Source organism: Scophthalmus maximus, chromosome 17 (genome assembly GCF_022379125.1).
Source record: "Scophthalmus maximus strain ysfricsl-2021 chromosome 17, ASM2237912v1, whole genome shotgun sequence".
Classification (NCBI taxonomy): domain Eukaryota; kingdom Metazoa; phylum Chordata; class Actinopteri; order Pleuronectiformes; family Scophthalmidae; genus Scophthalmus; species Scophthalmus maximus.
Window position 1 is genome coordinate 9,264,391 of NC_061531.1, and position 19,222 is coordinate 9,283,612.

The 19,222-nt window shown below is 41.7% G+C and overlaps 1 protein-coding gene across 22 annotated transcripts in view; it reads right to left on the minus strand.

Moving 5' to 3' along the window:
* The window catches only part of cacna1aa (calcium channel, voltage-dependent, P/Q type, alpha 1A subunit, a), a 78,049-nt gene that overhangs the window by 57,245 nt on the left and 1,582 nt on the right, over window positions 1–19,222 (minus strand). For all 22 annotated transcript variants that reach the window (XM_047328183.1, XM_047328200.1, XM_047328201.1 and 19 more), the window contains 2 exons: window positions 3,966–4,071; window positions 3,514–3,653 (listed from right to left, as the gene is read on the minus strand). In XM_047328183.1, coding sequence (XP_047184139.1) covers window positions 3,514–3,653; window positions 3,966–4,071 — 246 coding nt within the window. The remainder of the gene's footprint in view (window positions 1–3,513; window positions 3,654–3,965; window positions 4,072–19,222) is intronic.

Consider the following 19,222-nt stretch of genomic DNA (forward strand, 5'->3'; position numbering starts at 1 on the left):
ACACACTATGGGACGTACTAGCGACCGGGTGGTTAGCGCGTCGGTCTCCTGGGCTGTGGGTTTCACTCCCGACCAGTGCAGTCAAAAAATTACAACAAACAATATTTCTCCAAAACTGCTTACAGAAGGTGCAGACATGTTTCAAAGTAAGGGTAAAGTTAAGTTTAGTTTTGTTTTTAGGTTTTTCCATCTAGCGAACCGTCCTGCGTTTCCACCAGTTTTGAGCAGAGACATTGTTATCATGGACATGTCATCAAAGGAGGACACAATGAAAGTAAACAATAGTAGCAAGATGATATACTGTTCTTCCATTATATATAAATAATATGTATATAAATTATTTTTTTTGCACTTTCCAAAAAAATTAGCATGTGCCAACTTCTAAAAAAGAAGGTGTAGGGTATGTATAAAAAAAGAAAGAAACAAAAGCCTTGCACCGACTACGACACGCCAACATTTGTCATCCCCATTCGCACTAAAGAACTAGCAATGTTTTGGTGCCAGCTCTGAACCAACTTTTTCAGGTTCAGGAGTCAGATTTTTGTCAGAAAGGCTCAAAATTTGGTCCGCGAATCAGAGTGGAGCTCGTTGTACTCATTATGATTTCATCAAACTCAATTCTTCTTCTCTGCCTTTCTTATTTATGTCCTCTTCCTCCTTCCTGCCTCGTTTTTACCAATGTATTTGTCTTTGACAAAACAAGCTAGATGGATGATGACCCTCTATGTCCTGAATCTAACACAGGAAGTGGCTTTAATGTCATCTGGACAGAAAATATTTGACTTGCATGTATAGGAGCAACATCTTCACCACAACGCCAGCAAAGCTGTAACTGCTGCGTCATGGGGGATCGTGTGAGACCAGGCGTTTACTGGAAGTTTTGAAGGACTGCTTCACTTCCTCCCGCTCTACCTCTCTCTGCTTCTCCTGCTGTCTCGCTGACACTCATCCTCCCTCTCTCTTTCAGTCACTCTGTTGCTGCTTTGTCAGCAAAGATTCGCAGGGTTTATGTAACCCATGAAGCTCTCCAAATCACCACATGCACACAGGCAATGACCTCAACATTACAATCTGTGCCAGTACACACAGTTTTACTACAGGACTTGTATGTGACGAAATGCAGTGATTTATTGTATGTCTCCGTTTTAATGGACAGAACCAATGTGACGTGGAATTGGCGTCATTCATTTATTCTGCTATTTGAACTCATAAGCGAAAGAGTCACGTGACACAATGTTGCGAAAGCACAATCGGCGCTGAGATTCTTCCGACGTAATGGACGTCCGCGTCCGACTACTGGCGTTTTATCAGAAATGCAGGAGAGAATCATTGTTTTGCCCGTGTGAGTAAGGCAAGTAAACACAAATGATTCTGCGGCCACACTCGCGCGAGTAGCGCGATGCCAACATTTGCTTCATGTTTGGTCTGACCTTCACAGACATTTTACAGCAGATTATACTCTGTGGCCCCATACATATGAAAGGAAGCTCACATTACAGTCATAATGGGCGGACGCATTAACAGACATAATGGATATATAATATAAACCTGCATTTGAGTACACGCAATCATTAAGATCAGATGCTTTATTTCTGTCACTCCTTTATACCATCCAGTTACTCTGGTCCTTTTCTACGACCTATAATCTAATCTGTGATAGTAATTCTTTCATGCTGATCCTATCATGGGTCTTAATTCTCGCGCAGTGAAACCCTTTCCGTAACAGTCCTCACGCCGCATCCCATTTCTTCCCCATTTCCCTCCTCATCAACATTTTATTGAGCTTTAATGTTGTGGTGGCACAATCACCATTTTATGTTGGTGTTATTTTACTGCTGTCAATCAATTCTGTCCCTCCCTTACTTGTTTTCCGATATTCCTGAGGCGTGTAGCGTTCCAGGCAACCTCCCAAAAGATACCACTTTACACGCCATGCCTTTTGAAGACCATTCACTGCTCAGACCAGGTACCAGACTGGGACTGATGTTCATACCTGGAATTAACATCCGTCCCGTGGGATCCGATCACAAGTAAACAGCTCTGACTTTGCCAGTGTCTCGAGAGACCACTTATGAATGGATGATTGGATCTCACTGCATGCAAATACAGACATACATCGTTTCTGTTTGCAAAGTCCAAATGACGTTTGATTTTGAGAGAGAGAGATAGAGAGGCTGAGGGCAACGAGAGGCTTAGCGAATCAATGTGCTGCATGCAGCTTTATGTTTTATATTTTTTATTCATTTGAAATAGTAAAAGAAAAATCAATATGTAGCAGTCAACGTTGATATTGAGGCAGTGGCCACAAATAAATCAATGAATGGGAAATTTTTATGGTTCATTATGAAACTGCAAGTGAGCCAGAGGATATCAGTTGTTCAAAGAGGAAGGAACCAGACCTCACTATTGCTTGAAGTCGGGAATTTTACCCCGGACATACTTAAGTCCCCTCCTCGGAGATCGTCTCTCTCCTCTGCCCTTGTCAAATGCCTTCAATGCTGCAATGCCATAACATTATTACTTTTCAAATTTGCTTAGTTGTTATCATTCGTAGCTAAATTCTGCAAGGTGTATGTGTTTCACTCATAATATCTTCATAACCTTTACAGATAAACATGTAATGTTTGGTTTCATTTTAATAACCTGGGCATCAGGACGCCATACTTTTATCCTCTGTAGTTATTTAGTGACAAATACAGTTATTAGGACAATTGGAAAAAAGTACGGCGAACAGATAACACAAAGCCAACTAAGCTAACACAAACACCAGATGAATAAAATAAAATTAAAAAAGATATATATATAAAAAAATATATATATATCGATCTAAACGTGAGTCAAAATTCATCACTGCTTCCAGTGACAGTCACATCATTTTGGTTGACATGACTGTTGCTGAATTTTCCTGCAATCATACATTTATGTATTGCATTTTGTTCTATTACTCTTTGTTAATAGTGATTATATTCGTACACTGTCGCTGCCTTCGGCTTCTGTAACTGAGACACTTTATGCATCTGATTCTTTTGTTGTTAGCTCTACTGAATTTCAAGATAATACAGAGTTCTCTCGGTCACCATGAGAAGCAGTTTATTAGTTTCATTCCGTTACACTCTGACATTATATCGCTCAAACTATAATTAAAGTGGTTACGCACAATAACTCTGATTAAATTAAGCTATTTTTTTTCTACACCAATGATCCCCCCCCCCCCCCCCCCCCCATCTTCTTTCTCATGTATGTTCCCTCTGTGACCCCTCACCTCCTGTCTCTGTGTATATTATGGTGACATTTGTTCACTACCCGGGTAGCTGGCTACCTGCAGTTCTGCTCTGTGATCCGACTGCTGCCTTGCACAGAGTGGGGCCATTCATTAGGGCAAAGGAGCAGGGAACGCACAAACACACACACACACACACACACTGAGGGAAAACCACATCTGACGCTTTCAGGCAGGCACACAACATGTGCGTGTGCACTGTAATAGTTGTGTGTTTGGCTCGTGTCACTCACCCTGTGAGCACCACCACAAAGTCCATGACGTTCCATCCGTTCCTCAGGTACGAGTTCTTGTGGAAAGCGAATCCTAGTGCCAGGATCTTTATTCCAGACTCAAAACAGAAGATCCCTATGAAGTACGGCTCTGTGTCATCCTGAGCGGAGAGGGGGAGCGGGCAAAGGAAGCAAATTGAGATAGATATCAGAAGTCAACTTAAAGTAGGCAGTTATTTCAGTGTACACAGAGATGGGAGGGTAAAAAAATCTACTTTGTCTTTCTCACAAAGTATTGTCAAAATGAGTTCATTTTGATGAATTCATTACTTTATTTTCAAGGTGAAGAAAACTCAACTGCCTCTCTTAGGTATATGCGTCTCCACTCCAGTAAAATCTCTGGACTGTCACCTGGATTCAAAACCATGTTCACACACGACACGAACAGAGCACCGTGTCTTCTTTTGACTTACCAGGCGCTCAGACAGCGGCGTCTTGTCTCCATCGGGCAAATGTTGTTCCAGAGCCAGGACGATGCAGTTGGCAATGATGGTGGCTAGAATCATCCACTCAAATGGAGTGAGGAAGGTCAGTCAAGGATCAAACACTTCTTAAAACATTGATCTAAACAGTAAAAAAGAAATATACACCTTGGCAAGTACTTTTTTCCCCCCGAATATCTTAATCATGAGCCCCTCCTTAATAACTTTCCAAAACGACATATTGCAATATTTTATTCTTAAGCTACGGTTGATTGATCAAGCTAATCCTATCCCTTCATTCACAAATATTTGTTGGTCAAAAAGCTAAATGACAGGGTTTTAATTAAGCATGTACATACAGTAAGTCACTACTGTCAACAGTATCTATACTACACAGATCTGCAATATAGAATCATTATTTCTAGTTACTATCAATATATATATATATATATATATATATATATATATATATATATATATATCAATTTTCTCCTCCCTACAATACTTTCTATCATCTCTGCAAACTTTTTATAGGGTGAGGACATATATAGGACCCAAAATAGTTGAAAAACATTATTTCCACATAAATACAACCTCAACACTAAGCATCAATAAGTGAACATTTAAAGGATTTAAAAATCTAATTATGTGACAGAGTTCGCCAACAATTAATACGATACTACCCTGTTTTACTCAGGTTAGACAGGCAGAAGAACTACAGCTCAAAGGGATGTCTGGTCTCTCACTGTTTACACGCACGCACGCACGCAACCACGCACACACACAATCATTTATGAGTCAGTTAAACATGTTCGGCTAAGTGTATGTTCTGGTAACACACCACCCACACCGACAAACAAAACAAATAAACACTCACACACAGAACCAGACACAGGCGTTATGAAAGTGTTAGCGTGTGATAGCGAGCCTGGAGACCGAGTGAGATTTATTGTGACATCACCGTTTGGCTTTATGTACATATAACGTCTAAGGGCTAGTTCACTGAGAGAGACAGAGAGAGAGAGAAGGAGAGACGACGGAGGGAGTATCTCATTGTTCATCTAATATTGTTTGTCACATTGTCTAATGTGCGCACGTGCGCACACACACACACACACACACACACACACACACACACACACACACAAAGGCAGTGTCTTTTTAAATCAATCCCCTCCGTCTGGTTAAGGTCACAATATAAATAGTGAGATTTAAAAGAGGAGCGAGAGTGAGAGGACGATTGCAAGTGCAAAATGTGTGTGACGGAGATGAATGAGGGATCATAAGAGAGGGGAGGATGGACAGAGGAAGAAAAAGGATAAATAAAGGGGAAAAAAAGAGGACCTCTCCCCTTAATGATGACTATGAAGTACATGAAGTACGGATACTGACGGCATGTAAAAGAGGAATATCGATGCCACTTTTCTTCTCCTGCTCGGTTCTTTCTCCTCGCCTTCACCTTTTCCCTACTAGCTCGCTTCCTTTGGGAGAACCCCCCCCCCCACAACTATGTGTGTGTATGAATGTAAGAGTGTGTACATGTATGCTTGTATATGCATGAGTGTATGTGTTGGGTTGAGAACAGCAACAACATTTCCAGAACATTCAGCCGAGGGGCGAGCGCCTACTGGCTCGCAGTGAATCCTTTTCCTGTGTTCTCACATGGGCTCACGGGGCGGGCTGGCAGGAAAAGTTCCGGAAAATGTTCGGACCAACATTTGCCTTTTCATGTACTGCCCGCCCGGAAAGGTTCAGGAAAATGACAGCAGTTTGATAGACAAAGGGGCAAACAGGTTCCAGATTTAGGATCGCCAAATGCAAGTAAAAGCATACAATGGCAAATAAAATAAATTAGGTCAGTCGCCATTGACGGGCGAGAGGAAAGAGGAAACGTTGATAGAGGATGGAGGTTAAGAGCTGAGTAAAGGACAGATGAGACGATGAGGGAAGGCAGGGGAAGAAAGAGCAGAGGAACGGAGAGGAAGATGAGACAATAAAAATAATTCCAAATATAGGAAGTCTGGATGGGACCTAGATTGACCTGATGTTCCGTGGCTGTGCCATACTTCTTGTGCCAAACCTCTTGAATCCATAAGTATACGCTGACTTACGCAGCTATAGAAGTGTGTGAAATATTCACAAGAAGCCCCCTGTGCACACGCATACACATATATTCAAAATTCAGCATATGACTCACTCTGTGCCATAAACCCTTCAATTATGAATCTTCTCTTCTGCTGTCCTCAATGTTATAGCTCCAAAAAAAAAAGAGGAAGAATCTGGGGTGTGTGAAAAAGAGAGAGATGAAAATATGATGCTCTCTCATCATCTCTCTCCCTTCATCTTTCTAATGTTTTCCTTGTCCTCAGTCTCGCTCTCTCTCCCTCTTTTGCTTCCCTTGTGTTACTCACTCTACCCGCCGTTCTGCATATGCTTGCTTTTTATTATCTGGGCAGGTGTGTGTGTGTGTGTGTGTGTGTGTGTGTACCTGTGTATATATACACACTGTAATGGGGACAGCACGAGGTCGTAGACGGAGAGGTCTCGCCAAGAAAGAGGGAAGTGAGGCCCTTAAAGTAAACCACCAGAGCCAAATGACACAAGCACACGCACATATGCACACTTGCACTGGCCTTTTCTTAACCTTGTCCGTCTCCGCTCCATACAGTCTTCACTCCCCATCTACCTTTTCTCCTCCTCCTCCTTCGTAAAGCCCCTGCCTGGTCCTCACTGCCGTATTTCTCTCTCTCTGACCCGTTAAGCCTCACCTCTCTCTCTCTCTCTCTTCCTTCTATACATCTCCACTTCCCTAATCCCCACACCTTCATATATATTCCTCTATCTGTTTATCTCTAGCTCATTCTTTTTTTTTTCGCATCTTCCTCCCCCTCTGCCATTTTCTCTTTTTTTTTCCTTCTACCCTTTTCTTGGACCCTTCCTTCCCATCTTTCCTCAGTCTACTGTATACGCTTTTCTCACTGAGCACGTCCATCAATCATCCCAATCCCTATCATGCCACCTCCCTCCAATATCAAATGAGAGAGAGAGAGAGCGAGAGAGTTAGAGAGAGCGAGAGTGCAAGAGATGCAGCGTCAGCAAATGCACGAGGGCACGGACAGACCGAAAGAGTATGAGAGTATGAGAGGGGACGAAAAAAATAAGGTTGCATAGTCGGGAAATATATGAAAGACTAAATGAAAGACTGCAGGACAGTGGGAAAAGAGAGATGGAGAAAGAGTGATGGAAAGAAACTGTCCTGTGGGCACAGAATGATTGAAATAAGAGAGTGGTGAGGAATGAAAAAGAGAGAAACGGGAGGACATCAACAGCAGAGAGAGAGAGAGAGGGAGAGAGAGAGAGAGAGAGAGAGAGGGAAACAACAGCGAGCAAGAGGGAAGGGCAGAGACGAAGAGCCCAGGAGTGCTGAATGAGGAATAAACCGAGAAAATGACTGAGCGGTGTAAAAGTATTGCGGTATTTTCTTCTCCTGAGCTGGTGTATATGCTCCGTCAAAAGTAGGTTAGTGGCAGAACACACACGCATGCACACGCACACACATACACACACACACACACACACACACACACACACACACACACACACACACACACAGACAGTGTACAATGGGAGGGGGGACAAGAGGAATATAGGAGAGTGGTAAATCATACTGTCACATAGTATGTATTTGTGTCGCTTGTATAAAACCACTGCAGCCCTCATCTGCTTTCATATATGGACACAACTGAAATGTTTCAGCATCAACACAAAGGCACATGTGCAAATCATCAAAGGGGAATTTAGACAAAACGTGAAGGAACTTTTTTAGGCGATGGTATTACACACAAATTCAATGCATAGACCCAAATACACGCAAAACACCACACACGAGTTGCACTCGAGCAAAAATTTTGCATGACGCAAGATTCTCCTGACGTCACTGAGGTCCGTATTTGAAAGAAAACAGCGGTTATTTCGTGCGAGAAATCAAGAATGACATAATTGCACATCTAATCTACATCGATCATTCTGTAAAGGTGGTCACATTGGCACATGAACGCCGATACGATATGTCTGTGAAAGAATCACCTCGACGATATAATCAGCCAACCGATAAATCGGTCGGGCTCTGATGAAAATGTGCTATACTCAAACACCAACACCAGACTTCACTATACTCGTCTGCCAGTGGAGTCCAGACCAGCTGCTCCCCTTTGGGAAGGTGCCAGCCTTCCTATTAATAAGACGAAGCATAATGACACAGGCCTTTCTCACTCGGTAACTAACTCGCTTTATTTTCTAATAAACCAGATTTGTTATTCGTTTACCGTTTCCACACTGTTTGCTGCGAAAAGCCGTGGATCGATAATAGTGAACATTGCATTATAATCTATAAACTGTGACGAGTCTGGCTTTGCAGTTATAAAAACTAATGGAGCCACAACAACAAGGACACAATTATACATTTCCAATTTCTTTCCCCCTTCTCTTTCTCTTGTTACCAAGTGCGTGTTGTCTGAGGTGGGTACTATGTAATGTACAGTAAGTATTACATTAAGAAAAGGAAGATCAACAGAAGAATAAAATAGGAAGAAGCTTAACTTTCAACTTTGCAAACTCCATTTTTTTTCCTCTTCCATTTATTTATATCCTTCACTCCTTCCCCCTCCTTCCCCCTCCCTCTGTCCTGTTACATTATGCAGCAGAGCAGTGGCAGAACAGCCCGAATGATGACTTCATTTTCTTGTCACTCTTCCCTCAGAAGCACTGGTTTGATTAAATGAATGGGATCAGGCGCTGTGGTTGAAACCGCTCTAATTATTTTGATAATCAGTAGCCATAAGACCCTTTCCTATGCATTTAGAGAATTCAAACAGCTCTTATCATGGCTGCCGATTCAATACTTCCAGGTCAGATCAAGATTTAGGAAACTTCCTAAGCAAATTCGACAATTCGACCGTACCCTCAGTCTGACTATGACGAGAGTCAGATGTGTTTGTGAGCGAGAGAGAGAGTGAGAGAGGGTAAAAGAGTGCAGCACACAGCTCTGTAATGAAGCAACGACACAAAACACAAAAAAGGTTACAAACAAATTTTGGATGTTATGTAATTCTTTTTTACATCATTATGAAACGTGACAGGACTAAAATTATATATATATATAGTGTATATAGAGTACCCCATAACAACAGGCGGGGTATGCATCACTCCTCCAAAAATGTTCAATCTATTTTTCTGCGATACAAAATGGAGTCAATTTCCCAAATGTCTCATTAAGAAAAAGGATATATATAATTTAGTACACTCGTTTGGCAGTGAATGCCTCCACTGCGCAGGACTGTCAACGATATTAAATGAATAAATGTTGCTTTGACCAAAAGCAGGACCACAACTAGGATGAAAATACGATCTGAGGAGAGCCCGTACCAAATGCATTTCCAAAAGGCTGCGAAAAATATGATGAGTTTACATTTATTCCACTTTAGCGCCATGTTTGGCTGCGTTGCCGAACAAATGGGAGCGCCTGAAGGCCAGTTTAGCCCTGCTTGGCCTCCCTCATTCTGATTCAGCATCAGTCTGTGTGTATAGGCGTTACAGTCGCCCTCTCCTCCGCGCTGGTTATTCCATATGGCATATGTTGTGTCTCTATCCCAGCCCTGTCTCTGCCTCTCGCTTTTCACCCACATACAGCCAGGCTGTCATTTTGTACAAGATGCTGACGCTGGCGTGTGCAAGTGTGTGTGTGTGTGTATGTGTGTGTGTGTGTGAGTGTGTGTGTGTGAGTATGTGCATCAGCGTATCCGTGCAAAGTATGTGACATTTTGAGCACAGGAAAGCAGTGCAGGTGTGTTGGTATGAACGTGTTTTTAGACCTGACAATACTTGCTGATTCAACTATGTGCGCCCACCTGCTTCTGTTGCCAAAAGTGTGCATATATGTACGTGCGTATATGTACGTGCGTATATGTACATGCGTGTCTGCGTGCGCGATGGTAACAGCCGCAGCACATGACCAAAGAACACAAAAAAAATCAATCCATCACAGACTCTCTCTCTCTTTCTCTCCATGTATCCGAATGCCAAAAATAGATTTGCCCCACGTCACTGCACCCCCCCCCCCAACCACCACAACACACGCGCGCACACACTCACTCAAAGACACACACCTAACGCGCACACGTCCAAACTTGCCTGCAACTCAAACTGAATTATTCAACAGAGCCAGAATGCACAGCTAAGAGAAAGGGGAATGAGAAAAATGCAGAGGCAAAGGATGGAGAGACACAATGAAAAAGACAAAAATATGATCTGCATATGATTGACATGGATGACCAGACTGTGGCCGACAGATTAAATGGTGCCCATCAAAGTTGAAATGAGAATGTTTGTTTAAATATATAGGATATAAAACTTGTGAATATATTGTTTTATAACAAGGTTATTTTGAGGCAGAGCGAGGAGACATGACGCTAGGATGCAATGTCCTCCACACTAAACCTTCATACTGATCCCTGTGCAGTAAAAGTTTCAACGTCCTCTTTTAAATTCTGACCACTTCCACTGTGTCATGTCAGAGCAGGTATTTTAAAATGAAGGTAGCAGCAGGCGATGCCTTGTCCAAAGTAACACTGTGCACTAAGACGGCACCAAACAAACTTAATGTAGTGCAAAACATCTGCACGCACAAGGTTTGACTCAAGCAGAGGGCTCAGCATATTCTGCCAGTGGCTACCGATACCAGTATTTCAATTGTGATTCATGTCCTATTGCTACACCGCAGCATGTTTCCATATTGATCTTGCTTCCATTGCTCAATCGGCATATATGTTAGAAGGGCAGTATATCCAAAAAAATAAAAAAAGAACATCTAACACAATGCATTTATCAGATTTCAGAGGCTCAATTTACAATCGGAGAAAAGTGCAGCATTTCATTTTCACCTGATCGTGGTGACCCATTCCTCCCCGACACTAAATTGCATTTCCAGCTGCAATTTATTAACATTCGTTAACTAGGCAAGATATTAGGCATATGATCTTGATAGGCCAGTAGAATATCAATGATCTGTAGATGTAAGTGTGTTTAAAAGACTCTCTTCTTCACAATGGCCTGAGTCACAAAATGCAGGAGTAATGTATATTGTCCATAATACCAGCCATCTTTTTTGCCCCTCTAATTATTAAGGCAATAATGGTTTGTCTATAAATGTATTTTCGCTTATATTGAAAAATATCCATCCTTCACATTATTATTATTATTATTTGATTTTAGATTATAAATCCATTCAAATGCTGTGACTGAAAAATGTGGTAATAAATACTTCACCAAAAGATTACCTTGAGCTCCTCACATTGTGTCACACTGTAAACTTGTTCAATCTGTGGAATTATGAAAAATGACAATAAAATATCAACTATTTTAATATTAAAATAATACACTTGCACATGCACACATCAGGAAGCACAAGTAACACAATGCTCTGATGATGACAATCAATATCACAAAAGATGTATGCATGCAAATATGTTGCAGTTTAAATGAAAAACAGGTATTTTTAAGTAATGGTCTTAAATGACCAAACCCGAACCCTGATTCTAAAAATACTGGATGATTAATCAAGTCGCTTTTGTCAAATACACAGGTCTAAAGATGGAAAAATACACACTGCACATAATGAGAAAATCATAAAGTATTTTTCCAAGTGTGAAAAAGATGAAGAACAATCTAAATAGATTAGGCTTTCTCAATTTTGTTTCTAGTGTGTCTGTGTGTGTGTGTGTGTATGTGTGTGTGTGTGTGTGTGTGTGTGTGTGTGTGTGTGTGTCATGCAAACCCCAGTGTCGAGTCTACCCGTAGGGACTCAGGATACGGATCAATTCACACATTTATTACCAGACAGTCAAAGGTATGAGGTAGGCAGATTGAGCCCAGGGGGGCGGGCACGTACGCACGTACACACACCAGGAACTGTACCATATATGCAGACATTCACACCTGCATTTTGTGCTGCCAACAGTTATGAGCAAACTCAGCTGAAGACTTGCAGCTGCCAGGATGTTTTGCAAAAATATGCCCAAAAACTTCCAATTATTTCATAAAAATTTAAATAATTTGCTGCCTCACAAAGGGGCTGATGTGGCCAATTAGAGGCGGGACAAGGTACGGCGGTGGAGAGTAAATGGAACACAAAGTAATGATGGATTAGGTTTGAGCGGAAGAGGAAAAAGTACAGGTAGTGAAACGTGAGAGGAGACGGTGAAGCATCAATTCCTGTCAGTCAAAGAGAGAGTGAGAAAGAGAGGGAGGGAGAGAAGGGGAAGAGAGCAAAAAGGCGGCTGTGAAAATCTGTTCCATTATAGAAAGTCTCCTCCCATTTGGGGACAAATAACTAGTCCCTACAAGGAAGATCATTTATGGTTAAGATTGTGTTTTTTGGTTATGAATATGGCTATGATTTAGATTAGGCATGTCACAGTTATGGTATACGGTTCGCAAGGAATAAAACGCTCCGTCAATGCGGGTTATGTCTAAGCGGAAAAAAAACAGGTTTAAGTGTGTTCTGGTCTGCAGTGTGTAGCTGGCCAACCGTTTGTCTCTCCACCACTTTGTGTTAAATGATTTATATGCAGACAGGCAGTTTGATTCCCTCTCTCCCTCTCCATTGTTTCTCATTAGTCCACTCTATAATGTCTCTGTCTTACTGACTATCCCCCTCCTTCCTCTATGTCTGTCTCTCCATAGTCCATCTCTCCAGCTCCGTCTCTCTTCTTCAGCAGCCCATAACAAGCAGGACAGACACAGCCTTATACCTCTCTCTCTCTCTCTCTCTCTCTCTCTCTCTCTCTTTCTCCCTCTGCTTGAATAGATCATTGTGTCCCACAAAACATATAAACACACACACATGCTGTACTTTCACTTGATGGAAAGGTAAGACGTTAGTAATACCTGACACATCTCAAAAACAAATTTAAGAAATAAATTGTAAATTAAACAGTGTGGCTGTGGCAACATGGAAATAAAGCTAATGAACTGCACACGCGCGCGCGCGCACACACACACACACACACACACACACACACGCAAAGCAGACTCCCGTATGTACAGTAACAGTGGATCTCTGTGTGCGCTTTGTAAATGAAGGGGGGAGAAAGACAAAGCCGTGTGAAAATGACTGACTGACAGACTGCAACAGACCTGTGAAATAATTCATTTACACATGCCTATACATTATCACACACACACACACACACACACACACACACACACAGATAAAAAGCTGATGTTAAGTCCGTGTAGTTATCAGCTGACAGTTGCAAGCTGGAGAGAAGCCAATTAATAATTTAGATTCTGCAGTGAACGTAGATCACTGACTCTCCACATCCACCCCAAATCACCCAGACCCCTCTCTATCTACCTCTCTATCTATCTACCTCTCTATCTATCTCTCTCTCTCTCTCTCTCTCTCTCTCTCTCTCTCTCTCTCTCTCTCTCTCTCCGTCTGTCTCTCTATCTTAATCACTTATATATACCGCGCCTACGTCTGTCTCTGGACCTAACTCGAATGGCTGTAGAGGAAGCCGGACTTCTGACTTCATTCTCCACAGCGGCCTGGTGTCGGGTATAGTTAATGTGTGGAGGGCGGGGGGGGGGGGATAAAATCGGCTACTGACTCAGACACATACATTTTTTTTTAAGTGTGCCCCCCTTGGCAATTTGTAGTAAGATCCAGGAAAAATGACAAACACAACATATTAGCAACCGGCACGTGTCGGCCACTGCATGAATCAGGTCAGCCAGTCACATTATACTTTGACTGCAATACTCAAAATCCTCCCGATCGACACGTCTAAATATTAGCGGCACTGAGCTACAGTGGAAGTGGAGGGTTAGCATCCTTTTTTGACGACAGCATGCGTAATGTGGCTAACACAACTTCCTGTCATATCAGGAACGAGTCGAATCTATGATCTGGAGACCAGTGTGCCAAACAAATGCGTTTTATGAAATGTTTTAATTTTTTTTTTAACCTCTAGCTATTAGAAATCCTTTCAGACAGAGAAGCACGAGGTCGACTGGTCGGACTAAAAAACAGCTGAGCCAAGAGATTAAACTAAAAAGTCTTGAATGGTCATTTGCTCTCTCATTGATTCGGGGTCATAAAGGATCAGATGTGGAAGAAGGAGATCGAGGCACTGCGACTAGCACACAAGCACACAAACACAAAAACATTCTGCTGAATTAACATGATGTCGGTCAAAGTATATTCCAAACGACTTCTCAAAACTGAACATCTTTTGGTTAATCTTTAGAAAATACCATTACTTGTGTTCTATTTCATATTGATCACCCTTTACTATAGATAGCTCAAACATATATTGACTTCCTCTCCATTTACCACAGCAGACGAAAACACACTTAGGTGTGCGGTGATGACGCACGCAACACCATATGGTGTGCATATGTGTTTGTTTGTTTGTTTGAATGCTCACGGGTGCTAAAAATTGATGTCCATGCAGAATTACTACTATAAACTTTTTCTGACGTTTCCTAAATACAGAAACATGCATTTGCGGGTTACAGGGGTTTTTCTTTTCCGTACCTCCGGTGTATGACACCAGATATGGATTTGACAAGGTCGAATTTGGGGTCAAAGGTTAGGAGGACAGCTGCTGAGGATTTAATTTCTATGGTCCTATAAGATAAGGCATTTAGTTTCAGCTTCCCCCCCCCCCAGCATGTAACATGATATATCATTTGTCTTCCTCATTGCAGGGGCAAGACAGCGTTTTTCCTGAGATTCCTTGTTCATGATTATACTGAATGTTTCATTTATTTTTTGCTCTTTTGAGCCTGGCATTGTATGTTTGATCGTGAGTATCTGTGTCTATCGGAGGGAGGGGGGCATCTTTTTTGTGTTGCATTTCATTCTATGTGAAGCCCTTTGTGTTGCATTTCTTTTGTATCAAAAGTGCTATATAAATAAAGTCTGATGGATTGATTGATTGATTGATTGATACTGCCGCAGGATGTGTAAGTCTCCTTCTTATATCATAGAAAAGGTTTCTACATAATATAAACTGACACAACATTACAGATAAATCTGCGATTAAAAGCCGATTCAATATCACACATCGGGCTGTGATTTAACGTTGATCGAGCTCAGATGTGTTACTCGGTCATTAACGCAGTTTGAGCGGTAGTCATGTGTGGATCACCGAAATGAATCTATTACTGACACAGGCCAAGGAGCCCTAGAGGTCTCGGGGTGTGTTTCTGTATGAAGTGACTGTTGGCTGAAAAAGTCATATAAACTCACTTAAAGCCACAGAGAGACTAATAAAGCACCATAAAGGTGACACAAGTAGCAAAAAAAATAAATAAAGAAACACAGAGAGAGACAAAACCACCCCTCCTCAAAGTATTGAGAAAATGTATACTATAAAAGGGCCGGGAAAAGCGGCCAGATGATTAAGAAAACATCAATTACCGCAGATGATTCCCCATCCTGCTGTCGCAAAACGAACAAGCAAACACTGATGAAAAACTCTTTGCACTGAAACACGTTTCAACATCACTTCAAGTCAAAGCCGTCCTCCAACCGAAGTGCTGCGTTTTCCACCAGGTGGATGCGCGTCCCTGAAGAGCACACCACATCACGGCCCCCCGGGTTTTAAGACACCGGAAATAGATGCCAACATTAGCATTACTCACTTCTGTTGACTGCTCCTTGTCGACGACTTTTGCAGGTCAGGACTTATTCGGTTAGCAGGTGGGTTTGTTTTCTATTTCAGACAGTTCGGAGTCCAGACTATGTGCTTTTTCAATTTTATTTTATTAGTTGATTTCATAATTTACCAATAAAGTTAATGGGGTAGAAGACTTTCAATGTTTATTATTGGAGGAACTCATACGTTATTTGATAGAAAAAAATGAATTATACTATACAGTGAGGATGCTTTATAATGCTCTGCAACTCACATTTTGCATCTCTTAAGACTAAATTGGTGGAAAGGACTCAAAATAAGATTTGAAAGTATTTAAGAAAAAAGGTATGTCAAATGGATTATGATTATCACAACTCCTTTGTATACTTATAGGGACTTTGCAAATCTGATTAGGTTTATTGCATGCCATTATTTCTGTAAAAGTTCATAAATTATATTCAGTTTCTATTTTTGCATGCACTAATCCTCCACAAAAAAATAATTTCCGAGATTGTGTCTGAGCAGGACACATTATGTGTCCAAGTTGTATTGCTGTACAGTTACCAAACTCAGCGATAAAGAAAAATGCTGCTGTTATTGGTTATTTTAAACAAGGTGGTAATTTGTCTAGCACTCGTTTTAAAAAAATTGGCACAGTAATGGGCCTGAACTCCTGAAGTGATCATTCTAATTAACCAAGTATCTGTGTATTGTATCTAAATGTGGATGAGAGTGAATGGTTATTTATACGGTACTCCCATGGGTCCAGAGTCAGTTTACAACTAAATGAAGCTGCAGGTCATAATTCTGATGAAAAGTGATTCCACTGAGGCTCACACATCTGCTGAAACAAACAGCTGTCTCAGTTAAATCCACCAAATCACTATATACCTTGTAACACGATTGAATCACATGAATCAGCAACAATTCCTTTGTTTTAATAAATTAAAATAGGCAATAATATTAACGGTCAGAGAAATTACACCTATAGCATAAGTAGGAAGGAAAATCTCTCAAAATCAGAGGTGCAAGAAAAATTTAGACATGAAAGTCAATCTTTGACATCAGCATTTAAAAGGTACTGAAACGCAAATGAAGTCCAATGTCAAGGACACAAGGACACCTTGACAGTCCACAGTATCTAAAGTTAGCTGAGGTGACCCTATGATTGATATAGGCACTGCCACTACACCACCTCCTGCACATTTGGTCATTTAGTAGGACTTAAAAGAGAGTTAACATGAATCATGTGTGATTAAGACCTGATTGTCAATGAGACCTTTTCTTGAGTTTCAAAAGATGCATTGAGCTTTGTCTGTCAAACATCATTTGACAAGGGTTAGGATCTAAAAACAAAACCCATTTGGTTCCTTCTTCTAACCTCAGCTTGGTCAGTTTCCCCATATTTCGCCAGATATTAATATCATCTCTACCTTAAACTTAGTCAGGTTTGGCCACAATAAAGACCACAGTATACAGATGGTGGACAGTTTAACTGAATGTATTCCCAAGGGAGGGAATTGCTGTAGGTACACTTCACAATTCATTACGATCCAGTGAACAGCAACACCAACCACAGCTTCCCACATTACCAATAAGCTGATCTCACACAGATCTAACACAGCTATTGCGTTGGATTGCCTTGGATTGTTCATGATGTTGTATCAAATACCTCCGAGTTGGGGATAGGAATGTGTATCTGCTGCTCTCCAGACTATAGCAGAGACCGACCATCAGCTTCCTGGAAATCACAGTCGTACTGAATGAAATCCTGAAAGTAACTGCAACTCTACACCTCGAGCGTTTTTAAAGGATAGTTCTACCAAAGGATTTTTAACCATGAGCAACACTTCTCCTCGCTTGCCCATTCATTTCACTGCTTTTTAACAATACAGCACAGATAGTGTACTTCTTCTGTTTATCTTTACAATTATTTTCACACAAACACCGGAGGATAGAGGGGGCCCTGGTGTCCCAGGCTTGTGACTGACCTTTACTGCGGGTCTGTCCTTCTCATTCATTTCCTGTCACCTTTCTACATGTAATAAAGATGTGTGATGCAAGATACCAGCTCCATTTCTGGTAGTTCAGCCCCATTCTTTGGCCTTTCTAGTCTCCATCTCCAACCGGGCCATGGGCCCATTTTTTCAAATACACAGATCTAAAAAAACAAACAAACCATAAAATAAAAATCTATATTATTTATGACAATAGAGCCAGCATGCGCAACACCAGAACCCTGTAATCCAGCCACCATTAATTCATTTACACATGTGCTTTCTCTATACTGTGACATGTCAACATATCTTCTATGTAGAAAAGGGTCTATTGCAATTAACTATTCACACAATTCGCACAATTAACCCCACCAGCTCCGTCTGGACACACAAGGGGAAACATATAGTTTTCTGTGCAAGTTATTCTTTTATTTTCACTTATCGTCCACTTATTTGTGTTGCATTTGTTGTTCAATGAGTATTTCGGAAATTAAATCTATGAATATACAACATCAGCTTTTCTGCAACCTCTTGCTCTCTCATGTCATTTGGAATAGTAGAAGAGACATGATTCAGGGCCACTACATGTAGCTCCTGCAGTTCACTCCAGCAGCCCAATTAGTTTGTGTAGTTATGTCACGGCTCAAGCATCAGAATGGATCGATACAATCATTATTCCAATTTCCCTTCTTGTCATTAACACTCGCACAGAAATGTGCTCTCGTGCTTTCGGACAAATAAACACAAAGCCTGAAAATGAAAATACAGAAATCCCCCACAATTGCTCCCCCCAGAAGAATGCAACGAAGTGCTGGTTTCTGAAGGATGACAAATGCTGGAGATTTTAGTGTCACACTTGTGCGAGAGCACACACACACACAGGCACATGCACACGCACACACACACGCACACGCACACACACACACACACACACACACACACACACACAGGGGGAGAGAGAGATAGAGATAGAGAGAGAGACCAACCATATGTAGAAAGACACCTGCATCATGCTGATATGGGAATTTGTGTGTACATCACTGCAAGGACACACACACCCACCCACACACACACACACACACACACACACACACACAAACATTGTAGCTGCTTATTTTCGTCTCTCTCACTCTCTTCCACCCTTCCTCCCTCCCCCTCTCTCTTCTGTGTCTCTATACCCGTGCTAGGCGCCAGGCCTTTAGCCTACTGTACATGCTGACATAAGCAACCAGCGCCCCCTAGACACCCCCATCCCTACTCCAACCCCCCCAACACACACACACACACACACACACACACAGGAAACATATATCAACGCAAGTCCCACACGACTGTGGCATGAAATTACCAACATATGGAGTTGATGGTGATCTACGGCCTCATGAAAGGGTCCCCTGGTTCATGTCCTCTTCCTCTTCATTACCTATAAATTAGCTCCAACGTGTCCTGTCACCCCCTGTCGCCCGTCTCTAATGGACTCGTATAGATGCATCTTGCACCTTTGTCATTTGAGCATGCAACTCATGGAATAAGAAAAACACGTGAGCCA